At 38.3% G+C, this 26077-nt stretch overlaps 2 protein-coding genes and 1 long non-coding RNA gene across 3 annotated transcripts; 1 reads left to right on the forward strand and 2 right to left on the reverse strand.

Moving 5' to 3' along the window:
- Window positions 1-2405: 2405 nt before the first annotated feature.
- LOC109084014 (hemoglobin subunit alpha-like) lies at window positions 2406-3338 on the reverse strand. Its single transcript, XM_042719705.1, has 3 exons — window positions 3097-3338; window positions 2730-2937; window positions 2406-2633 (listed from the first exon to the last, which is right to left on the reverse strand). Exons 1-3 carry the CDS (start codon window positions 3189-3191, stop codon window positions 2505-2507), a joined length of 432 nt encoding a protein of 143 aa, XP_042575639.1. The 5' UTR covers window positions 3192-3338; the 3' UTR covers window positions 2406-2504.
- Window positions 3339-3971: 633 nt separating this feature from the next.
- LOC109104650 (hemoglobin subunit beta) lies at window positions 3972-4862 on the forward strand. Its single transcript, XM_019117933.2, has 3 exons — window positions 3972-4186; window positions 4289-4511; window positions 4624-4862. Exons 1-3 carry the CDS (start codon window positions 4095-4097, stop codon window positions 4753-4755), a joined length of 447 nt encoding a protein of 148 aa, XP_018973478.1. The 5' UTR covers window positions 3972-4094; the 3' UTR covers window positions 4756-4862.
- Window positions 4863-20650: 15788 nt separating this feature from the next.
- Window positions 20651-23060, reverse strand: LOC122136486. The gene is made up of 3 exons (XR_006154165.1): window positions 21354-23060; window positions 21042-21091; window positions 20651-20965 (listed from the first exon to the last, which is right to left on the reverse strand). It is a non-coding gene; the product is annotated as an uncharacterized LOC122136486 (long non-coding RNA).
- Between the last annotated feature and the right edge of the window lie 3017 nt (window positions 23061-26077).

Here is a 26077-nt window from a genome sequence, read left to right on the forward strand (position 1 = left end):
GATTTCTCAAAAACAATTTTGTACCTATTTTGTAGCATATTCATGAAAACGGTGCAAGCCAAATATTTAAAATAGCCTATTTAACATCCTTACTTATCACTATTAAATCATCTGTAGGTTTCCGTGCAGGAAAAGAAAAGAAAAGAAAAGAAAAGAAAAGAAAATTATTTTACAATAATGAGCAATTACTTATTTTCTCTGGAGGCTCAAAAACCTGTGCTGTCCTGTTTTGTTCAATCTTTGTGGGTAAAGTAGGCTATTGAAACTGTTAACCGTCTCAGTTCAGCTCTGATTATTTAATGAAAGCTTATGTAGATTTTATAGCTATATCAGAATGAGCCAAAACGTTGATTTAGACGCTATTTTTATCTTTAGGTTCTTTATCCCCCTTGTTTTTTTCTTGTAAAATCTTAATATTTGTACACAGACAACTTCTGCTTTGACCTCAGGAGAATTGGTTTGGAGAATGGTGTTAGTGATTTCACGGCTGTAGCTCATTTTTAACAGGCTAGTTTAAATTCATCCATGGTGTATCCTACATAATAGGCCTGCAACACAATTCCTTTGGATTCATACATTTTAGATAATGTTTTGTTTAAAGCTGTGGGGTAAAAAGTACTGCATAATTGTACTAATACTGTAGTTAAATTACAGACATACCGTATGTCAAAACTTTTAGGTAAATAAAGGCAAAAACAGGCAAAATAATTTATTTTTAAAAGTGCACATTTCTAAGCAATTTAAATTGACTTTTGAGTTGTTGTTTTTTTTTATATTTGTAATGCAAAACCTAAAGAAACCCGTCAAAAATCATATTTCTCATTGTTCTGAATATGTGCAAAGACTCTGGGACAAATTACATTTACATTTACATTTAGTCATTTAGCAGACGCTTTTATCCCAAGCTACTTGCAAATGAGTACAATGGAAGAAACAAAAACAACAAAAGAGCAATGATATATAAGTGCTATAACAAGTCTCAGTTAGCTTAAATGCAGTACACGTAGCAAGGGCTTTTAAATAATATAATAAAAAAAACAGGTAGAATAGAAAAAGAATAGAGCAAGCTAGTGTTTAGAGGTCTTTTTATAATTTTATAATAAATTAAAAGAAAAAAGATAGAATAAAAAAGATTAGAAAGGTAGGTCGATTTTTTTTTTTTTTTTTTTAGTATAGAATTAGAACAGTGAGTGCTAAAGTTAGAGGGTCAAATAAAGATGGAAGAGATGTGTTTTAAGCCGATTCTTGAAGATAGCTAAGAACTCAGCTGCTCGGATTGAGTTGGGCAGGTCATTCCACCAGGAGGGAACATTTAATTTAGAAGTCCGTAAAAGTGACTGTGCTTTGGGATGGCACAATCAAGCGACGTTCACTTGCAGAACGCAAGCTTCTAGAGGGCACATAAGTCTGAAGTAATGAATTTAGGTAAAGGGGTGCAGAGCCAGTTGTGGTTTTCTATGCAAACATCGATGCCTTTACTTTTATGCGAGCAGCTATTGGTAGCCAGTGCAAATTGATAAACAGACGTGTGACGTGTATTCTTTTCGGCTCATTAAAAATTAATCTTGCTGCCGCGTTCTGGATTAATCGTAAAGGTTTGATAGAACTGGCTGGAAGACCTGCCAAGAGAGGATTGCAATAGTCTAGCCTGGACAGAACAAGAGCTTGAACAATGAGTTGTGCCAGAATTGGTCGTGAGATAGCGTTGGTTGTGCAGCATGTTCCGAAAGAAAGGGCCTGATCTTCTTGATGTTTAATAAAGCAAATCTGCAGGACCGGACAGTTTTAGCAACGGGTCTGAGAAAGTTAGCTGATCATCAATCATAACTCCAAGGTTTCTGGCTGTTTTTGAAGGAGTTATAACACAGCAAATATAAAATAGCAAATATAGAAATAGGAGTTAGTTAAGACACAGCAAATATTATACGGAAACCTATGATTTTACAGTGGTTTGATATTTGAATATCGATTTTTAGACTAATCATGAACCGCGTTGACTCATTCACATAATGGTTATTAAAAAAAAAAAAAAACCATTAGGCTACTTGTACTTTGAGCATATATGCAGCTTTGGTGAGTTTATTTGCAAAGGGACACAACAAATGTGGAAGCAAAATGGCTTTATCAAATAAACAATATAGGCCTATTCTTTTCCACAATAAACATAACTTAAATATTAAATGTCAAGATTAAAGTTATTGCACAACCAATCAGGTGGCCATATATGCACACACAGAAAATAGTTTTATGTAAAAGTAAATTTTGAGGTCCAAAATTTTATTCATTTTAATAAGGATGTCACAGTAAGAATCAAATGTAAAGTTTGCAGTTTATCCTGGCAAAGGGTTTTGGAAACATTTATGATCGATTCAAATATAAGAGATAAAAAAATAAGACATGACTCATTTAATTCTCTGCCTTTTATTGAGAAATTTTATTCAGACATCACACTTGAGTTGGTCAGGAGTGCCGCACAGTGTCGCGTATGAATGCCCACCGGAAATTTAGCGGTACTTCTCAGAGAGAGCCAGAGCCAAGTTCTGGAAAAACTTGTCAACTGACATGTGAACCTCTGGGGGGAAGTCTCCAGGGAAGAGCATGCCGATGACCACGATGACATTGTGTGCGAGGATCTAGAAAAAAAATACACAGAAACACATTACAATGAATATGCCATGTCCATGATGGGAAGTCTTAACTTACACTAGGTATAATTTGTCATGGTGTACCTTGAAGTTGGCCGGGTCAACACGCAGCTTGGAAGCATGAAGTTCGCTCAGGGAGGCCAGACCTCCCACAAGGTCGTCTATTTTTGAAACGGCATCGCCGACTGCACCCATGATAACCTTGCCATGCTTCTTCACAGGACCGGACCCAGGGCTCAGGTCAGCCCAGTGAGCGAAGTAGGTCTTGGTCTGAGGGTAGACGGTCAGCATTCTGAAAGGAAGCAATAACATTGATCATTTCGGTGATCTAAACATTAGCTAGGCTGTCCTTTAAGGTACTCGAATAAATCAACTTCTTTATATTATTTTGCAAAGTTATTTTACAAGTTTCTACATAGACCTGTATAGGAAGACCGTAATTCAATATTACCTGCCGAGAGCTTCAGCGCCGATATCATCGGCTTTGGGGCTGATCTTAGCCCATAGGGCTTTCACAGCAGCCTTGTCCTTATCAGAGAGACTCATTGCTGCGTCTTCTTTTTCTCAAGTTAGATTGTCTTCAGAAAAAGATGTTGGCGAAAAGAGGATTTTGTCTCACTTTTTATATAAAACTAAGGAAGGGCACGCCCGTCAAATCGGTCCAAACCACACCCCTTAAACGCTTTATTGCTGATCCCCAACGTGTGTTGTCCAGTCAAAAACGTGCCAATTGTGTGCTTCTTGTTTAACTGAGATAACGATTTTCTTTTCACATCCTTCAGGCGCTAAAGTAGCCTTCTAATATTTTTTATATTCCCACTTATTTTAAAACTTATGAATCAGAATTAACACAATGTTCAATTGAACTGAACCCACTTGTGTAGCCAGTAGGCTATTTATTTATTTTATTTTATTTTATTTTATTTTATTTTATTTGCTTCAAATCGTTAATAAATTGTGCCTGAACTCTCGGAAAAGATGATATGTCATTAATGACATGACAAGATGACATGAAATAAATTTCGAGTAAAAAAGTTTATTTGAAAATCATCATTAACTGAAAACGCTTGTAACATAATCGCATTTGTTTGGCCATATATTGTAATTAAAATACCTATTTGTGACGGTGCAGTAGTATTTCATTTTTTTATTTTGTTTAACATTGTTTTTTTATGTTTATTTTATATATTTGATCAAAAACAATTTGTAGGCAGAAAAAAAGCTTACTCATGTTTAAGATATCTTACAAAAAAATTTTTGGACGGTGTCCGATCAGTGATGTCCAGACATGTATGCGTCACCTGCTCGGAAAAATTACCCAATAAGACTTTGCATCTTGTTATGGGCGGAGACATCACACATCAATAAATTGTACTCCGGTTTCTGAATTTCTACTAGTGATTCCTACTGGACTTAAACAAGTACCTAAGGACACCCTAAAACGTAGACATGGTTGAGTGGACAGATGCTGAGCGAAGTGCCATCATTGGCCTGTGGGGAAAGCTCAATCCCGATGAACTCGGACCTCAGGCCCTGGCCAGGTATCATTGCATCTCATTCTTTAATAGACACATTCTCCGTGTTAGATGATGTCAGTTGTGCAGTTTATTTAATGCTGTTCTTAATGATTCTGTTTATTTAAGGTGTCTGATCGTGTATCCCTGGACTCAGAGATATTTCGCCTCCTTCGGAAACCTGTCAAGCCCCGCTGCGATCATGGGTAACCCCAAGGTGGCAGCTCACGGGAGGACTGTGATGGGAGGTCTGGAGAGAGCCATCAAGAACATGGACAACATCAAGGCCACCTATGCGCCACTCAGTGTGATGCACTCTGAGAAATTGCATGTGGATCCCGACAACTTCAGGGTAGGTTTGCGCAAATAAAACTAATATTTGCGTGATGTAAAACCTTTGTGCTCATATTATGTTGAATCATCTTTATCGAAAACAGCCACCTAATAGATCTCTTGTTCTACAGCTCCTGGCTGATTGCATCACCGTGTGCGCTGCCATGAAGTTTGGCCCCTCTGGTTTCAATGCTGACGTCCAGGAGGCCTGGCAGAAGTTTCTGTGTGTCGTCGTTTCCGCTCTGTGCAGACAGTACCACTAGATTCTCATCACCGATGAACACCAGCTGTATTGCAGAAGATTGCGGGAGCTGTTCACACAAAGATCTAACTCTTATAAAATAAGATCAATAAAATATTGTTAAAAGCACTTTAATGTTGTTTGTTTCCATTTATTCAAGAAAACACTGACCAGCAGTCTATATGACCAAAATAAAACTCTTAAAAAAAAAACATGTTCTAGATGACAACTTAGGGAAAGAATCCTGTTCTTAACTTTTAGCAAGTTTTTCGACTTGACTTAATGAGTCAGCAACAAGCAAGCCTTGCAAAAACAGTTTTGATAGATTTGCACACTGTGGGTGTAAACCGCTTGAATTCGTTGATAAAAGAAATAAAATTTATCACAACCTCCAGTGGCTCTAGTATCAAAATATGCTGGCATTCTTTGTTATTTTTTTTTTTAAATATAATTTAGTCAGTTAGTTTATCTGTTTGCAAATTTACTTAGGCCTATATCAAAAAAAAAAAAAAAACGCAATTGATCAATATGCTGATTTTGTGCCTTTTGGCTCTTATGCAAAAATAAAAACAAGTTACATGCTGAGTTGTACTGACTTTACTTGTTAAACTTTTGTTTGCTTTTTGACTCCATTAATTACGGATACTAAGATATAAAAAATAATCAAATGATTTGATGACATTTATATTAACTACGCAACAATATTCACTGGCAAGTCTTGCAGTCTGTCACTATAGCTGGAGCAGGAGCAAAATTTAATAGCTCTATTATATTCCCTGAACTGTTGCCCGAGGTCAATATTGCTGTTACTATAAATCCTAACATTGCTACTGCAATAATGCAAATTCACTTGTAGGTCTATGCTTTATAGTACTTTGGTATACTATTCTGCTCTTGCCTCTGTCAAATTAAGAAGGCACATTAGTCTGTGCCATTAGTTAATAGGCACACTCTAAAAGAAGATGGGTCCCGGTGGCCATAACTACTATGTACTTACTTCAGAAAATAAGTACAATGCACTTATTGTGTTCATGTTGTATTGCAAAACACTTTTGCTGCTATTGAGGTGGGAAAGGGGTAAGGTTGGGGACAGGTTTGATGATATATGTTTAAGGGTGGCTAAGGTGTAAGGGATGGGTCAACAGTGTAATTATAAATGTAATTACATGCTGGTATTTTGGGAACTTTATTTTAAGGTGTCCTTGTTACACGTTACATGTACTAACTATTGTAATAACAATAAATTATGCATAATCACACGCAACTTATTTTAAACCAAACCCTCATCCTAACCCTAACCATAAGTACATAGTTAATTAATATTACTCAGTACTTAAATGTATAACTTCAAACTTCTCTCCTCTTCTCCATAAAGTAACAGAAATATTGAATTCATAATCCATAATGTTTGAATTTTTGTTTAATTATTACTTGGGTTTATGCATTTAAAAAAAATTAAAGCTATGATGCCATGACTTTATATCACTTTTTTCATTTTAAGGAAAGGAAAGGACCTGAATGTTTACAGCAGCACATTATAAAAAAGGAAAAGACCGACATGTGGCCAAGTATATGGTGTGCTCTGCATTTCACCCATCCAAGTGCAAACACAGCAGGGAGTAGTACACAAACTCACACACACACACACACACAGGGAGCAGCTGGGGGTTCGGCGTCTTGCTCAAGGGTCTCACCTCAATCGTGTTATTGAAGTTGAAGAGAGCGCTGGTCATTCACCCCCCACACCCAAGGCCTGTTCTGTCGATTTTTGCTACCCTGTCAGATTTTGCTACATCCCATTAAAACAGTGGGTAGTACAATTCGGCAACGAAAAAAATGCTACCTGTAAAGTTATGGTTTATTAACTTCTACACCTACCACAACCCTAAACATACCTTTACAGTAATGCAAATACAGTAATTATGTGTTATATTTGCGGTTGTAGCTAGAAGGGATACAGCTACAGGAAACCAACAATAAATAATTATTTCTACCTATTAGATTGTGATTTATTAAAGTCGACACCTACCCAAACCCTTACAGTAATGCAGATACATTAAATATTGCTGTTCAGCATGAGAAAAAGGACGCAATATTGATGTGCGCACCCTGGTAGGAACATCTGACGGGTATGATAATATGTCAGGACACCGGGTTTAGGCCGCCCTCTTATCGTGACAAAGGCAAACAAAACTATTTCGTAATCAGTGGAAACCGTTAAAGTGTTTTCTATCGCAATCGTATAGTTCTTAATTTGAAAACGGATGAACCGTTCCAATAGTAGCTTAGACCAACACTTCGAGAGTGCACACTTTCTTTAATAATTTTAACGGCTTGGTGTCACAACCACACCTTAAGACATTGCTCAGATGATTTATATTTCAAGACATCTGTCATGTTTCCGTCCTGAAATCTCGTGTGTGTTGAATTTCTTACGCACCTCATCCCAAACTTTCCGTTGCAAATTCCAAAATGTAATTTTTGAGCTAATAACAGAGGCTTGCACTATTGATATGCAAGCTAATGCAGTTATTATTGCAGTCCAATGCAGTTATTAGAGAGAGTGAGAGAGATTAAGCACTTGAATACCTGCGTCTGTGCATCTCTCAGTGTTCAGCAGCGTCTTTACTAATAGCGAATCTTTAACTTGAACTGCTTCAAGAATCTTGCTACTGAGAAATGTCATATGTCTTTTAGCTGCGAAACTATTTTATTGATAAATTCTCGGGGCATCGCATAGCTGACAACAACTTTCGGTTTGCGTCTCGCGTCTGTGACCCCATAGCTGGTTATGGGCCATTTCAGTTAGAAATGTTCAAAAAGTTAAAAATTGCATTTTTAAAAATAACTGCTCCTGTTTTTAAACATTTATTTAAAGAGCAGGTCATATGGGTTTTTGAAAAATCTCTCTTTTGCAGTTTATAACGTAGCTATCCTTAAATGAAAACAATCTGCAAAGTTGTTAATCAAAAAAGTGCATGATAAATAAAGATATTGTCTCTCAAAAGAGAGAGTCGATCTCACGGCAATTCGTACATATTTTACGAGGTGGCTCATTCGTACGAATTCGTACGACCACACTCGTACAAATTCATACAATTTTTGCCAAATCGTACATATTTTACGAGTTGCACATTCGTATGAATTTGTACGAATTACCTACACCAAACCCCGCCCCTAAACCTACCCGTCACTGGGGTCTAGGCAAATCGTATGAAATCGTACGAGTGAGGTCGTACAAATTCGTACGAATTAGCCACCTCGTAAAATACGTACGAATTGGTCGTGAGATAGCGTTGCATATTTTCGACTCTTTTGCCTGTTACCGGTATACGTCACTGGGTAACACATTTGCATAATCCCCCTGCCGAGAAATACGAACTGAGTCTGACCTCCCCACAAACACTTTTGATATTAGTGCGTTTACATCATGTTGAGAAGACGCGGTGTTCAAGGATACCACAGAAATACAATTCGAGCCTTTTGTTGTCTGCTTGTCATTTTATCAAGAACTGCTTCTCTAATCTGGGCTTTTATCTTCGTTGGCTTCTAATCTTCTTAATTTGGACTAACAAACTCTCTGAACTATGGAGGGATTATTGGGTCAGCTTATAAACTAAAAGTCTAAAACTAAAAGTCTTAAACCAAAACTAAAAATCTAAATTTGAAACTTAAAGTCCAAGTCGAAAATTTATTTGGTATTTAGGATTGGGCATTTGGTATTTAGGATAGTGCATTTTGTATTTAGGATTGGGCATTTTCTATTTAGGGTTGGGCATTTGGTCATTTAGCCATTTAGGATTTAGGATTGAGCATTTGGGGATTTAGGATTGGGAATTTGGTATTTAGGATTGGGCATTTAATCATTTAGCCATTTAGGTTTGAGGATTGGGCATTTGAAGATTGAGGATTGGGCATTTGAGGATTGATGATTGAGGAGTGTATGCAAATTAGGAGGCGTGGCCCAAATACTGGAGGCTGGGTTTGAAATGGCTGGTGCGCAGAGGCACCTTATGGACAGCAGAGGGAGCTCCCAGTGCTAAGGAGCACACTGTAATGAAACCAAATGGAGCGCGTGAGCGGCTTGAGCGAGGACTGTGTGATAACTTCAACTTAATGACAGCTTTGTAACATTTGTGGCCTCAAACTATGGCGGCATTTCAATGCCATTAATAACCGAGCGTATAACTGATGCTTGCGCGCGCGGTAAATCACTTTTACAATAAAATCACAAACTCAGATGAGTTTGGATGGGTTGAGGGCACTCAAACACCTGTTGAATTCAACTGGTGCTAATTTCCCTGTCAAAGAACTGGATTTGTTTTTTTTCTTCAAATAAATGTTAAAAAAAAAAAAAAAAAAAAAAAATATCAGAGCTATGTCCCAGTCTAGATACGGCTCTTTGATGTCCTGAAGATTTATCAGTTTAATACAATATTAAAAATCCAATTAGATTAACACATAAACAGCAGTGTTGTGAAAGGGTAACTAAAACAGGTTCACCATACCTCATATCTCTTTACCTTTGATTATGGACACTTTTACCAGATATGAAACTATGTTGCTCAATGCCTCTTGAAGAAAACATGAACCTGGCAATCTGTACATCCTCCAGTCCTTGGTCTCCCATGACCCTGATTTAAAGAAAAAAAATGCAATACATTTCCAGAAGAAAAAAAAAATTCAAATGTTTTTTTCTTCACTGTACTTGCCTTGACAGTATGTCAAATTTCTGGATTCCCGCTGAGAAGAATAGGTATGATGTTGAGGCCCGGTTGTTATTTTCTGTTATTTTCACATACACGACCTGCAAATACAAAGAAAAAAAATAAATAAATATATATATATATATATCTGTATCCCAATGTATTATACTATATGTATATATATATATATATATATATATATATATATATATATATATATATATATATATATATATATATAAACATAAGTAAATACATTGGGATTGAAAGAAAAAAATGCAATACATTTCCAGAAGAAAAAAAAATTCAAATGTTTTTTTCTTCACTGTACTTGCCTTGACAGTATGTCAAATTTCTGGATTCCCTCTGAGAAGAATAGGTATGATGTTGAGGCCTGGTTGTTATTTTCTGCATTCACTGACAAAAATAAAAGTGTTCGAGCGAGCAGGTGAGAAGATCGAGCGCGAGCAGCTGGGGAATGATCATGCGCGCGCGAGGGCTTGTATTGTATTGCGCGCAGAGAACATGTCACGCGCGCGAGAGTTTGAAATGAGCTCGCGGGCTCCCGTTTCCTCGCGTGCGATTTTGTTTTCATCTCGTGGAAGTGATTTACCGCGTGCGCCACCATCAGTTGAACGCTCGGTTATTAACGGCATTGAAATGCCGCCATAGTTTGAGGCCACAAATGTTACAAAGCTGTCATTAAGTTGAAGTTATCACACAGTCCTCGCTCAAGCCGCTCACTCGCTCCGTTTGGTTTCATTACAGTGTGCTCCTTAGCACTGGAAGCTCCCTCTGCTGTCCATAAGGTGCCTCTGCGCACCAGCCATTTCAAACCCAGCCTCCAGTATTTGGGCCACGCCTCCTAATTTGCATACACTCCTCAATCCTCAATCCTCAAATGCCCAATCCTCAATCTTCAAATGCCCAATCCTCAATCCTAAATGGCTAAATGATTAAATGCCCAATCCTAAATACCAAATTCCCAATCCTAAATCCCCAAATGCCCAATCCTAAATGGCTAAATGACCAAATGCCCAACCCTAATTAGAAAATGCCCAATCCTAAATACAAAATGCCCTATCCTAAATACCCAATGCCCAATCCTACATACCAAATAAATTTTTGACTTGGACTTTAAGTTTCAAATTTAGATTTTCACTTCATACATAAAAACATTAAATCAAATAAAATAAAATTATAATCTGACCAAATAATCCCTCCATACTGAACCACCTGTACGTAGTACGATTGATACGTTAGGTGTACATTTTCAATTGAGTGCTCAAAATATAATTTTTTGTGCCAATATGTGATGTATACCTAGTGCAGCTTTAGGCAGGTAAAGCACGATATTACTGTCTTACTGAAGTAGTTCTAAAAATTCGCAGTGAACCTAAGAATATGTCGATTATTGTAGACTGACGTTGTTCTAATTACATTGTTTAATAATAAAGAATGTAGTGTAGCACACAGACTTTATAATAATTGTGAAACTGCTGTTTATTGTGCTGCACTGGCAGTTACAGGGTTAATGGGGGAGCGATGAGTGATTTCGGCTGGTGCTGCTGTGATACAACTGTTCTGCGTTCTGATTAAAAGTTAAGACCAAGCGTCTTTTGTCTGTCGTTCTTCAAACATTACAGTAGACATATTTTGGTTTACAAACTGTATTGTTTAATCAGTTAGTCACGTTAACACTCGGCTAACGTATCCACCTAGTGTTCACAGTTTAGCAGCTAAACTTTAGCTGTGTGCACGATTCGCTTGCATAAGTGTTTTTGTATTTTATGTCATTATAAGAACGGATTGACTATATTATTGTTTTATGTAAAGGTGTGAGAAAAATAAAAAGTATGAGAGTCTTCGTCAGAATACTCCATCTGCCATCAGACATGCAATCTGGGTTATATGAAGCGACGGGAACACTTTTTGTAAGCTTGTATTTGGGTTATTGAATGCAGTGTTTTGTTGACTATTGTGAATTGATTTGAAAGAAACAGACACAGTATTTTTTTTTTTTTTTTTGAGAATTTATGTTGTCACATTGTATTGAGAGCGAAACATCATCTAATTGTACCGAGGCTGTGGGACTGTTAAATTCTTGGTCCTATAAGACAGTGGTTCCCAACCTCCTTCCTGGAGGCCCCCCAACACTGAACATTTTGCATCTCTCCTTTGTCTGACACACCCATTTCAGGTCTTGAATCAGATGTGATTTGATTAAGGAGACAACGAAAACCTGCAGTGTTGGGGGGGCCTCCAGGAATGTGGTTGGGAACCACTGCTATAAGAGACGACAGAATAATTTGTGACAACTGTTCAGGTACTATCAATTAATTGTTAATTTGTGATTCTTCTACTTGAAGCAAACTACAAAGAGAGAATTTCTTTTATTAATATAAATACCTATACGAATCACAATTAAACTGTGTTGACTATTCACCCACCGGTAGCATCATATTCTCTCTCCAGTATTTGTTACTTTCTTCTGATCAGTTGGCCCATACTGAACATCATTACTAGGTGTAGCACATCAGTTACATTGTGCGCTACATGCTACAAACAGGACATCCATGCTTATCACAGTTTAAGAAAATTTTGAAATGGGAGGAATGTGTCTTTGTCAAGAAAAAGCCAAAAGAGATGTCACCCATTCACCTATTAAAAATTTAAATGTGTGTGTTTTAGTTAATTAAACGTTAATTACATATGGACACCTTTAGTGTCAATAGCTAATGTGGTTTGGATTTAGATAAATCACAACACAAAGCCTTTATTTTATTTTTTTCATGGTATGCATAATACACAAGACCCATTCATGATTTTGATGATTGAATCCACACTTATTTGAAGATCTTTGAAATTTCTGACAAATCTAACTTTGCAGTTTCTAATCAAAATGTGACATTAACTAGGATCGGATCCAGCTATGTATACCTACCATACATAGCCAATCAGTCTTAGCGGCTGATCTGGGGCGGGGAACGCAAGTAGCTAGCTATAAATAAAAACTCTGCGTGCATCTATTTATGTTCAGCATTCACACTTGTTGAAAAAGTAAAGAGATAATCACAATGGTGGAGTGGTCAGATTCCGAGCGCAACACTATTGCAAATGTGTGGGGCAAAATTAACGTTGGTGAAATCAGACCCCAGGCTCTGGTAAGGTAATTTAACAGTGTGTAAATGATGATATACACAGGTTGTTCATTCAATGATGCATCTTGAACAGACGTTGGATTTATGTATTTTATGTAGTGCGGCTGCAATCCCAAGGTGTCAAACCAAGATGCTAAATGGATTGGACAAAGCCGTGAAGAACTGACAAACCTGTCCTGCTCGAGATCCCTGCCTCAATTCAACCATGAAGTGAAGTGACGTGACGTGACATAGAGCCAAGTATGGTGACCCATACTCAAAATCTGTGCCTTGCATTAACCCATCCAAAGTGCACACACACAGCAATGAACACACACACCCGGAGCAGTGGGCAGCCATTTATGCTGCGGCACCCAGGGAGCAGTTGACTCGGCCCAAGACTCAAACCCCCAACCTTAGGGTTAGGAGTCAAACTCTCTAACCATTAGGCCACGACTTCCCCTTGATTCAGTGCATTAAAGATTTCAAAAAGTATGCCTACAGACTAATAAAGCACTTAATCAAGGGATGGATTTTTAGTCTTTTATCAAGTCAGTAAGAACGTCATATTAGAAAAACGCAGATGTTAGGAGTATTCAATCATTTCCTTTTACAAAGCCACTTAGCTTCAGAAATGGGTATATATACAGCAAATCAAAAGAGAAACTAGTTTTAACTGATACAATAACGATGTATGTATGTATATATGTGTGTGTGTGTGTATATATATATATATATATATATATATATATATATATATATATATATATATATATATATATATATATATATATATATATATACACACACATACACGCACATATATACGTATATACACACATATATACACATTTTTATATATATATATATATATATATATATATATATATATATACACACACAAACCCGATTCCAAAAAAGTTGGGACACTGTACAAATTGTAAGTAAAAAAGTAATGGAATAATTTGCAAATCTCATAAACTTATATTTTATTCACAATAGAATATAGATAACATATCAAATGTTGAAAGTGAGACATTTTGAAATGTCATGCCAAATATTTGCTCATTTTGGATTTCATGAGAGCTACACATTCCAAAAAAGTTGGGATAGGTAGCAATAAGAGGCCGGAAAAGTTAAATGTACATATAAGGAACAGCTGGAGGAAGAACTTATTAGGTCAATTGGCAACATGATTGGGTTAAAAAAGAGCCTCTCAGAGTGGCAGTGTCTCTCAGAAGTCAAGATGGGCAGAGGATCACCAATTCCCCCAATGCTGTGGGGAAAAATAGTGGAGCAATATCAGAAAGGAGTTTCTCAGAGAAACATTGCAAAGAGTTTGAAGTTATCATCATCTACAGTGCATAATATCATCCAAAGATTCAGTTGCATTAGTGCTTGTGGCATGGGCAGCTTATACATCTGGAAAGGCACCATCAGTGCTGAAAGGTATATCCAAGTTCTAGAACAACATATGCTCCCATCCAGATGTCGTCTTTTTCAGGGAAGACCTTGCATTTTCCAACATGACAATGCCAGACCACATGCTGCATCAATTACAACATCATGGCTGCGTAGAAGAAGGATCCGGGCACTGAAATGGCCAGCCTGCAGTCCAGATCTTTCACCATAGAAAACATTTGGCGCATCATAAGGAGGAAGATGCGACAAAGAAGACCTAAGACAGTTGAGCAACTAGAAGCCTGTATTAGACAAGAATGGGACATGGGACAACTTGTACAGTGTCCCAACATTTTTGGAATAGGGTTTGTGTGTGTGTATGTGTGTATACATACACAAACCCTATTCCAAAAATGTTGGGACACTGTACAAGTTGTGAATAAAAACAGAATGCAATGATGTGGAAGTTTCAAATTTCAATACACACACCGTGTGTATATATACACACACGGTGGGTACGGAAAGTATTCAGACCCCCTTAAAATTTTCACTCTTTGTTATATTGCAGCCATTTGCTAAAATCATTTAAGTTAATCCCTCATTTCCTCATTAATGTACACACAGCATGCCATATTGACAGAAAAACACAGAATTGTTGACATTTTTGCAGATTTATTAAAAAAGAAAAACTGAAATATCACATGGTCCTAATTATTCAGACACTTTGCTGTGACACTCATATATTTAACTCCTGTGCTGTCCATTTCTTCTGATCATCCTTGAGATAGTTCTACACCTTCATTTGAGTCCAGCTGTGTTTGATTATACTGATTGGACTTGATTAGGAAAGCCACACACCTGTCTATATAAGACCTTACAGCTCACAGTGCATGTCAGAGCAAATGAGAATCATGAGATCAAAGGAACTGCCTGAAGACCTCAGAGACAGAATTGTGGCAAGGCACAGATCTGGCCAAGGTTACAAGAAAAATTCTGCTGCACTTAAGGTTCCTAAGAGCACAGTGGCCTCCATAATTCTTAAATGGAATACGTTTGGGGACGACCAGAACCCTTCCTAGAGCTGGCCGTCCGGCCAAACTGAGCTATCGGGGGAGAAGAGCCTTGGTGAGAGAGGTAAAGAAGAACCCAAAGATCACTGTGGCTGAGCTCCAGAGATGCAGTCGGGAGATGGGAGAAAGTTGTAGAAAGTCAACCATCACTGCAGCCCTCCACCAGTCGGAGCTTCATGGCAGAGTGGCCCGACGGAAGCCTCTCCTCAGTGCAAAACACATGAAAGCCCGCATGGAGTTTGCTAAAAAAAACACCTGAAGGACTCCAAGATGGTGAGAAATAAGATTCTCTGGTCTGATGAGACCAAGATAGAACTTTTTGGCCTTAATTCTAAGTGGTATGTGTTTGGAGAAAACCAGGCACTGCTCATCACCTGTCCAATACAGTCCCAACAGTGAAGCATGGTGGTGGCAGCATCATGCTGTGGGGGTGTTTTTCAGCTGCAGGGACAGGATGACTGGTTGCAATCGAGAGAAAGATGAATGCTGCCAAGTACAGGGATATCCTGGATGAAAACATTCTCCAGAGTGCTCAGGACCTCAGACTGGGCCAAAGGTTCACCTTCCAACAAGACAATAACCCTAAGCACACAGCTAAAATAACGAAGGAGTGGCTTCACAACAATGCCGTGACTGTTCTTGAATGGCCCAGCCAGGGCCCTGACTTGAACCCAAATTGAGCATCTCTAGAGAGACCTGAAAATGGCTGTCCACCAACGTTTACAATCCAACCTGACAGAACTGGAGAGGATCTGCAAGGAGGAATGGCAGAGGATCCCAAAATCCAGGTGTGGAAAACTTGTTGTATCTTTCCCAAAAAGACTCATGGCTGTATTAGATCAAAAGGGTGCTTCTAATAAATAATGAACAAAGGGTCTGAATACTTAAGACCATGCGATTATTTCAGTTTCTTTTTTAATAAATCTGCAAAAATGTCAACAATTCTGTGTTTTTCTGTCAATATGGGGTGCTATGTGTACATTGAGGAAAAAAAATGAACTTAAATGATTTTAGCAAATGGCTGCAATGTATACGGGTGCTTCTCAATAAATTAGAATGTCGTGGAAAAGTTCAATAATTCAACTCAAATTGTGAAACTCATGTATTAAATTCAATACACACAGTCTGAAGTAGTGTAAGTCTTTGATTCTTTTAACTGATGATTTTGGCTCACATTTAACAAAAACCCACCAATTAACTATCTCAACAAATTAGAATGCTTTATAAGACCAATAATAAAAAAAAAATTTAGTGAATTGTTGGCCTTCTGGAAAGTATGTTCATTTACTGTACGTGCACTCAATACTTGGTAGGGGCTCATTTTGCTTTAATTACTGCCTCAATTTGGTGTGGCATGGAGGTGATCAGTTTGTGGCACTGCTGAGGTGGTATGGAAGCCCAGGTTTCTTTGACAGTGGCCTTCAGCTCATCTGCATTTTTTGGTCTTTCTCATTTTCCTCTTGACAATACCCCATGGATTCTCTATGGGGTTCAGGTCTGGTGAGTTTGCTGGCCAGTCAAGCACACCAACACCATGGTTATTTAACCTACTTTTGGTGCTTTTGGCAGTGTGGGCAGGTGCCAGATCCTGCTGGAAAATGATATCAGCATCTTCAAAAAGCTGGTCAGCAGAAGGAAGTATGAAGTGCTCCAAAATTTCTTGGTAAACGGGTGCAGTGACTTTGGTTTTCAGAAAACACAATGGACCAACACCAGCAGATGACATTGCACCCCAAATCATCACAGACTGTGTAAACTTAACACTGGACTTCAAGCAACTTGGGCTATGAGCTTCTCCACCCTTCCTCCAGACTCTACGACCTTGGTTTCCAAATGAAATACAAAACTTGCTCTCATCTGAAAAGAGGACTTTGGACCACTGGGCAATAGTCCAGTTCTTCTTCTCCTTAGCCCAGGTAGCCTCTGACATTGTCTGTGGTTCAGGAGTGGCTTAACAAGAGTAATACGACAACTGTAGCCAAATTCCTTGACACGTCTGTGTGTGGTGGCTCTTGATACCTTGACCCCAGCCTCAGTCCATTCCTTGTGAAGTTCACTCAAATTCTTGAATCGATTTTGCTTGACAATCCTCATAAGGCTACAGTTCTTTCGGTTGGTTGTGCATCTTTTTCTACCACACTTTTTCCTTCCACTCAACTTTCTGTTAACATGCTTGGATACAACACTCTGTGAACAGCCAGCTTCTTTGGCAATGAATGTTTGTGGCTTAAGGTCCCGATATACTTAAAACAAAATCGAAAAACAAACTGATATGACGTCATTTCGAACTAAATCAGGGCAAAACGAAGTTCGTTTTGAGTTCGTTTCAGCAGTTCGAAACAGCTGACCAAAGCTAACTTTCTGGGGGAGTTTGTTTTGGCTCCTTAACACCTTTGAGTTTCTATTGGTCTGTAAAGGTTACGCAATCTGTGGGTGTGTTCTGAAACTACACCCTCTTTGATGTGCGATTTTTTTTCATTTTTTTTTTTCATTCGTTTTTCATTCAATGGAGGTCAGGCAAGAGAGAACAATCTCCGGCCTAGTCACTAGCAACATGAATACACTGGAGTGTCGAATAGCTGAGCTGGCACAAATATATCTGCACCTGTACGATCGCTCGTGGAGAAACTTTAATGATTCAGAGAAAGCATTAATTCCTAGAAAGAAATTGCAACAAAGCTTGGTGTCGATGACCCAGAGTTATGCAAAAACGATGCAGAGAAACATCCAAGACAACTTTTCCAAAGCCATGAAAGGAAAGAGTAAAGATATAAGGTAGCAAGTACCAAATACATATTTCCAATATTTTATTTCCACATTATGCTAAAGTTTTACAGACTATGAGACATTCACACTTCCCATAAAGGACTGATTATGGTTCGTTTGTATTGCAAACATGATACTTGACTTTGAACTGCTGCTAATCATTATTCTTTTGTCTATAATATTCTGACCACTGGTGTCCGTCTCACACCTAGATTGACTTCACTTCTTCATTACATCGTTGTTGTGTTTGGGGAATATGCGCGAGCGTCATGACGCATGTTTACATTAATCTACACCCCGCCTCCAGCAGCGCAGGGGTGTCAGAAGTTCGAAAACAGTATACTGTCGCTCAGCCTTTTCAAACTTCTTTTTGCCCCCGAACGAAGAACGAAAACGAACTTTGTTTGAAGTATACTGGGGCCTTTACCCTCCTTGTGAAGGGTGTCAATGATTGTCTTCTGGACAACTGTCAGATCAGTCTTCCCCATGATTGTGTAGCCTAGTGAACCAAACTGAGAGACCATTTAGAAGGCTCAGGAAACCTTTGCAGGTGTTTTGAGTTGATTAGCTGATTGGCATGTCACCATATTCTAATTTGTTGAATTAGTGAATTGGTAGGTTTTTGTTAAATGTGAGCCAAAATCATCACAATTAAAAGAACCAAAGACTTAAACTACTTCAGTCTGTGTGCACTGAATTTATTTAATACACGAGTTTCACAATTTGAGTTGAAGTACTGAAATAAATGAACTTTTCCATGACATTCTAATTTATTGAGATGCACCTGTAAATTACGAAGTTTTATAACTTTTTTTTATATATCTTTTGTATTAAAAAGATAGAATTTTGATTAAAGTTGTTTTATATTGAATTAAACTTTGAAATTTAGAAAAGAAAAAAAATGGCCAAAGTAATTTTGATTGGGTGAGGTCGGAGGTTAGCTCGACCTCCAAGAAAAGTTAACTCGAAGAACGCGAAAGGAGACAGCAGAGGGTGACTGAGCAAGACGCAGAGCGATGCGAGACATTGAATTTTGTCAATTCAATAAAGAGTCAAATTAGATGCTGTAAATAATCTAAAAAATAGATCACTGAAGCGAAAAATATCCTTAGAAGCTCAAACTTTAAGGGAATGGAAGCTGACAAAGAGAGACGTGCAAACAGACTGGACAGCTAGAAACACATGAGAAAGATGACAAAAACTAACTGGATTAAGGCCAAATCAAGACATACTCCTTATTCTCCTCTTTCATCTTATTTTTTTTTCCTTGGTGAGTAAAATTTTCGTTAACTGGTTTTGAAAAATGTTTGTAGCCATTTGAAATGTGATGTTTGAGATGCATTTGAAAATGATAATCTAGTGACTAAGCATGGGACAATAACCGGTTTCAAGGTATACCGTGGTTTGGAAAAGTTTCAAAACCACTAAAATTATTCATTATACCGTTCCTGCGGTATGCACAGTTTATTCCTTTTTTTTTTACGTGTCGTCAAAGATGGAAAGTGCTGGACTCCCTCAGTAGTGTGCAGCAAAAAGCGTAATAAGTCACACAACCCCTCCCCCTCCAGTTGGTGTGAGCAGTGAAAGAGTCGCCTGTGTGTGGGATGGCCGAAGGAGATGAATCCCTGGAACCTTTCCCCTGTTGAAAAAGATGATTTTCGTGTAACATAGACTAACCATGTTCTGTACACAACGATGTTCCCTACAGATTACGTTTTAGCGCCGATCGCTAAATAAATACTTCCAGGTCGAACATAAACTATATATCTGTGTCATCCCTCTTTCACCCCAAATCAAGAAAGAGACCCACCTGCCATTTGTTTTAGTGTTGAAATAAATAATATTTGGCTTGCTACAGAGGCAGATAACATGGCTAATTAACTAGCTAATGTCAGCTTGTTTCCTCCCTCACCTTACTTCACAGAGCGGGAAATAGCAGTCTATTACTCCTGTCAGAACAGGACATAAGCAAAAGACAGAGAGCCCATCCAGAAATTGGAATGGTTATCAAGCAGCTGGAATCCAAGGAAAAGCCTTGTCCTAAGGCCATATCACCTGAATTAGCTCTGTGGTTCAAGGAGTGGAATTGTTTGTAGCTGAAAAATGAAGTGTTCAGGAAAAGGCAAGAGCAAGGAATTGAGTCATATCAATTAGTATAACCTGTTAATCTCTGTGCTGTGGTAATGAAGAAGCTGCACGATGAAATGGGTCACTTAGGCATTGAACAGACTCTTGATCTGGTTTGATCTACATTATTCTGGCCTAAGAAATCTTTGGCAATAGAACAGAAAGTTAAAACCTGTGAGCGATGTGTCAGACGGAAAACTCCACCAGAAAAAGTGGCTCCATTAATAAATATCAAAACCAGCAGACCATTGGAGTTAGTTTGTATGGATTTCTTGTCGATTGAGCCAGACAGAAGTAACACCAAGGACAATACTGGTGATAATGGACCATTTCACAAAGTATGCTGTGGCTGTCCCAACAAGAAATCAGAAAGCCAAGACTGTAGCCAAGAGTCTGTGGGATAACTTTCTGGTACACTATGGGTTTCCAGAAAACCTCCATAGCGACCGAGGTCCAGACTTTGAGTCTCACATGATAAAAGAGCTGTGCAAGGTAGCAGATATATCCAAGACAAGAACTACTCCTTACCATCCAAGGGGTAATCCGGTAGAACGGTTCAACCTTTTGCAAAAACTTTGAGTAATGAGAAGTCAAACTGGAAGGATTTCGTCAAACCTCTAGTCCACGCATACAACTGCATGAGGAATGATGTGACTGGATTCTCCCCCTACGAACTTATGTTTGGAAGACAACCTTGACTACCAGTTGATTTGGCTTTCGGGCAACCAGTCAACAGTCTGCCTGAATCCCACTCAAAATATGTGCAAAACCTCAAAAAACGATTGGAAAAGATCTACAAGGTCACAACTGGAAATGCTTCTATAGTGGCAGCACGTAACAAAAAGAGGTATGATCAACGTGTTGTTGCCTCTGCTTTGAATGTGGGTGACTGTGTGCTTGTGAGAAATGTCTGTATAAGGGGAAAGCACAAGCTGGCAGATAAATGGGTACCTGATATATATATAACTAGGAAGGCTGGTGACTTACCTGTCTTTACTGTCAAACTGAAGGAAAGGATGGACCTGTTCAGACATTACAAAGGGATTTGTTGTTGCCATGTGGATTCCTGCAAATGGACAGATCTGAAGAATCACTTACCAAAGAAGTCTCTCGGAGACCCAGAACCAGAAACCGTTCCACCAAAGAATCTGAGGAAAATGAAATTCAAAGTGAGCATTCAGAATCTGACGAAGAACCAGGTGAATCCTATATTCCTGCAAGCACACTGAAAATTGAAAGTAGAATTGTGTCAAATGAAAACTCTTGTTACTTCTCCCAGAAATGGAAGAACAGTGAATTTACCAGGTGTGGAACCTGTGTCAGAGCAGGATGCAGGAGATCCTCTCCGGCAAGAACCTGTTAATGACACAATCTTACCTGAACCTGTGGAAAGAAATTTACTGTACTTACCGGAAGTTGAAGCTGTTGTTGAAGATCTGGTAGATGGATCTGAAAGAGAAATTGAAAGAAAATATGAAGCGGAATCAACAGATAATAACAAATCAGCAGATAACCCAAATTGAGAAGATGGAAGAAATAATGATTCTTCACAAGAAGAAATTGCCATTTCCAGAAATCCTCTGATGGATCAGAATGAAGTACCTCAACCTGCAAGAAGTCTAAGATGCAGTCAAAGATCCCATGAACCTCCAAAAAGACTTGGCAGTATGGTGATCCAGTCTCTGTTGTCAGACCTGAATATTTACAAATTTGCTGGACGAGAACCTGGAAGAGTTCACCTACCATTGTGACTGTTCAACCTCAGATGCAGAGGGACCTGCATACATTCAGGAGGGGAGAGTCTAACCCAGGTCACTGACTAGGTCACTAAAATGTATAACGTTTTTTTGTTTGTTTGTTTATATATATTTAGTATTATTTGGAAGAGAATGTTGATTTTAAAGTTGTTTTGTATTGAATTATACATTGAAATTTAGAAAAGAAAAAAAATGGTCAAAGTAATTTTGATTGGCTGAGGTCGGAGGTTAGCTCTGCCTCAAAGAAAAGTTAATGAGAAGAACGCGAAAGAACGAGAGAGCAGAGGGTGACCGAGCAAGACGCAGAGTAATGCAAGACATTGAATTTGTCAATTCAATAAAGAGTCGAATTAGATGATGTAAATAATCTAAAAAATAGATTATTGAAGCGAAAATATCCTTAGAAGCTCAAACTTTAAGGGAATGGATGGTGAAAAAGAGAGGCATTTAAACAGACTGGAAAGCTATAAGACGACGAAAACTAACTGGATTAAGGACAAATCAAGTGTTCAAAATGCCATACTATCATACTATTTCTACAGTATCCAGTATGTATGCTGTGCATAGTGTGCACATTTTTTGTATGCATGAAATACTGAATTGTAAAAACTGATTTTGATATTACATGTATGAAATCTGAATTTCTGACTTGAAGGTTATGTGATTCTGATTCTAAAATGTATATTTCAACTTTGAATTTAAGTATCTTTAGTGACAACTATTGTTTGACATTATTTTGGTTTTAATCCTTTTCCATCATTTTAATTTACTTAAGAATAATATATTGTCATCTCATTTCATTTACATTTATGTCTGAATTCTTTCTTTCTTTCATTAATTTCTGTTATCAATTAATACCCAGATGGCAAATGACATCTGGCCCAGTTCTGGCCCACATCTCCCACATTCTTCTGGCCCAAATACGCGTGGAATGACGGCGATGACTCAACCTGAGTCTGGCTTACAGAAGTCAGCCACAACTGAACACACATGATAACGTATATGTACTAATGTGAGTGCAGCGATCGTTGACCCCTGATTTACACTGCACGCGTCTGCGGCGCATTACGGCTCCGAGGAGGTTTTGTTGCATCCTCCATGCTGTGCCAACTCACACCAGAAGCGGATCAGAAGCGCAGCGGTAGGATTCGCGAGACCACGTGATTTGCCTGTCCAACATTGTTTTTCTTGCGCTGAATTAAAGTGACAGCGCTTTGTTCGCGGTAAAAATTAACATGGATTGATACGGAAATGTAGTAATTTCACAATAAATAGATATTAAGTCTACTGTGTTTCACAGGCTTTTTGACTAGGCTAAAACAAAGAAAAGTGCACTTTTAGATAACCAAGTCAACATATGCAATTGCTTCCTTAGGAAGAAAAAAAAAAAACTTCATTACCACCCGTACTACTTTTAATAAAAAATAAAAAAAAAAAAAAACGAAAGATATCTTCCATCGGTAAGTTTTAATATAAAAAATATTTGTGATAACCTAACACAAGAAAGCTATATGCTGTGTTCAGATGTGTTTCCACTTAATATGGAACTAAACTAAACTTAATATACAAATCTAAAAGCATACGTTGTTTATATTAATTGAGTTTAAACGTGAAAATGTCTATGAAAGATTGTATAACTGTTCTGTGATAAAAGAGGATCACAATTCTGAAAAAGCACTTTCAGTATAGGCTAACTACGTTTTTATTTGAACTAAAAATAGTGGATAAATGTTTTGTTTGCGTTAAACAGCCGCGGATCAGGAGCGGACTGCAAACGCGTCCTGTGTGAAAGCACACTGAGTCCGTGCTGCTTCTGCACCTCTTATGTAACGCACACGGACCGCATACGCACTGCAGACAGTGTACAGTCGTGGCCAAAAGTTTTGAGAATTACATAAATATTGGAAATTGGAAAAGTTGCTGCTTAAGTTTTTATAATAGCAATTTGCATATACTCCAGAATGTTATGAAGAGTAATCAGATGAATTGCATAGTCCTTCTTTGCCATGAAAATTAACTTAATCCCAAAAAAACCTTTCCATTGCATTTCATTGCTGTCATTAAAGGACCTGCTGAGATCATTTCAGTAATCATCTTGTTAACTCAGGTGAGAATGTTGACGAGCACAAGGCTGGAGATCATTATGTCAGGCTGATTGGGTTAGAATGGCAGACTTGACATGTTAAAAGGAGGGTGATGCTTGAAATCATTGTTCTTCCATTGTTAACCATGGTGACCTGCAAAGAAACGCGTGCAGCCATCATTGCGTTGCATAAAAAAATGGCTTCACAGGCAAGGATATTGTGGCTACTAAGATTGCACCTAAATCAACAATTTATAGGTTCATCAAGAACTTCAAGGAAAGAGGTTCAATTCTTGTAAAGAAGGCTTCAGGGCGTCCAAGAAAGTCCAGCAAACGCCAGGATCGTCTCCTAAAGAGGATTCAGCTGCGGGATCGGAGTGCCACCAGTGCAGAGCTTGCACAGGAGATGGCAGCAGGCAGGTGTGAGCGCTTCTGCATGCACAGTGAGACTTTTGGAAGATGGCCTGGTGTCAAGAAGGGCAGCAAAGAAGCCACTTCTCTCCAAAAAAACATCAGGGACAGATTGATCTTCTGCAGAAAGTATAGTGAATGGACTGCTGAGGACTGGGGCAAAGTCATATTCTCCTATGAAGCCCCTTTTCCGATTGTTTGGGGCATCTGGATAAAGGCTTGTCCCGGAGAAGAAAAGGTGAGCGCTACCATCAGTGCTGTGTCATGCCAACAGTAAAGCATCCTGACACCCATTCATGTGTGGGGTTTGCTTCTCATCCAAGGGAGTGGGCTCACTCACAATTCTGCCCGAAAAACACAGCCATGAATAAAGAATGGTACCAAAAACACCCTCCAACAGGAGCACCGTGCAAACAACCCAACAACAGTTTGGTGAAGAACAATGCATTTTCCAGCACGATGGAGCACCGTAACGCAAAAGTGATAACTAACTAAGTGGCTCGGGGACCAGGGGACCAGAATGTTGAAATTTTGGGTCCATGGCCTGGAAACTCCCCAGATCTTAATCCCATTGAGAACTTGTGGTCAATCCTCAAGAGGCGGGGTGGACAAACAAAAACCCACTAATTCTGACAAACTCCAAGAAGTTATTATGAAAGAATGGGTTGCTATCAGTCAGGATTTGACCCAGAAGTTGATTGAGAGCATGCCCAGTCGAAATGCAGAGGTCCTGAAAAAGAAGGGCCAACACTGCAAATACTGACTCTTTGCATAAATGTCATGTAATTGTCCGATTAAAAAAGCCTTTGAAACGTATGAAGTGCTTGTAATTATATTTCAGTACATCACAGAAACAACTGAAACAAAGATCTAAAAGCAGTTTAGCAGCAAACTTTTTGAAAACTAATATTTATGTAATTCTCAAAACTTTTGGCCACGACTGTACAGCCGTGAGAGTGCAAGTGCAAGTCTGCAGCCAGGCCCTCTTTAGTTCATTATGTCCACCGTAGTGGACAGATATAGTTTCTGCAACAGAAAAAAAAAAAAAATAAGTACAAGAAAAATATTGTTAAAATCTGGATGAAACTATATCTGACATAAAAAATATTTTTTTGTACCTGTCTGGTTTTCTGAGAATACAAGGATTCAATACTTATTCCTGAGGTGTATTCCCTTTTCCTGCCGACATTTCGAATATATTATGTAATATCTAAAAAAAAAATAAAAAAAAAACAGCACTTTGGGTGATCGCCAGTTGGTGGTTGGTACATGATGCTATGTTCAGTGGTTCAAAATGGCTTCCAAATATCTGTCCAGTCCACTGTGACCACTATGCATCGGAGGGTTAAGCCCACAGCCTGTGCCAACCATTCTCGTGTTCCGCGATATAAGTTTAGTTAGCCTATAGTTAACAAATACATTTATAACATTTAGAAAATACGCTTAATGTCAATCTTTCGCCATTACAGATATTCATGAAAATTGTGCGAGCCAAATATTTAAAATATTTAACATCCTTTCTTATGACTATTAAATCACCTGTAGGTTTCCGTGCAGAAAAAGAAAAACATATTTCAGATATTATTCAATAATGAGCAAATTAATACTTATTTTCTCTGCAGGCTCAAAAACCCGTCCTGTCCTGTTTTGTTCAATCTTTGTGGGTAAAGTAGGCTATAGAAACTTTTAACCCTCTCCGTTCAGCTCTGATAATTTAATGAAATTTCGACATTTCTATGATGAAAAGCTTTATCCCCCTTGTTTTTTCTTGTAAAATCTTTGTACACAGACAACTTCTGCTTTGACCTCAGGAGAACTGGGTTGGAGAATGGTGTTCGTGTAACAGTGATTTCACGGCTGTAGCTCATTTTTAACAGGCTAGC

Source organism: Cyprinus carpio, chromosome B3 (assembly GCF_018340385.1).
Source record: "Cyprinus carpio isolate SPL01 chromosome B3, ASM1834038v1, whole genome shotgun sequence".
NCBI lineage: Eukaryota > Metazoa > Chordata > Actinopteri > Cypriniformes > Cyprinidae > Cyprinus > Cyprinus carpio.

Coding starts and splice junctions, on each gene's coding strand:
- LOC109084014 (XM_042719705.1), bottom strand. CDS start 3,191: ATGAGTCTCTCTGATAAGGACAAGGCTGCTGTGAAAGCCCTATGGGCT. Junction 2,938..3,096: donor GGCGCTGAAGCTCTCGGCAG/GTAATATTGAAT, acceptor GCTTCCTTTCAG/AATGCTGACCGTCTACCCTC. Junction 2,634..2,729: donor TTGACCCGGCCAACTTCAAG/GTACACCATGAC, acceptor TTTTTTTTCTAG/ATCCTCGCACACAATGTCAT.
- LOC109104650 (XM_019117933.2), top strand. CDS start 4,095: ATGGTTGAGTGGACAGATGCTGAGCGAAGTGCCATCATTGGCCTGTGG. Junction 4,187..4,288: donor GGACCTCAGGCCCTGGCCAG/GTATCATTGCAT, acceptor TGTTTATTTAAG/GTGTCTGATCGTGTATCCCT. Junction 4,512..4,623: donor TGGATCCCGACAACTTCAGG/GTAGGTTTGCGC, acceptor CTTGTTCTACAG/CTCCTGGCTGATTGCATCAC.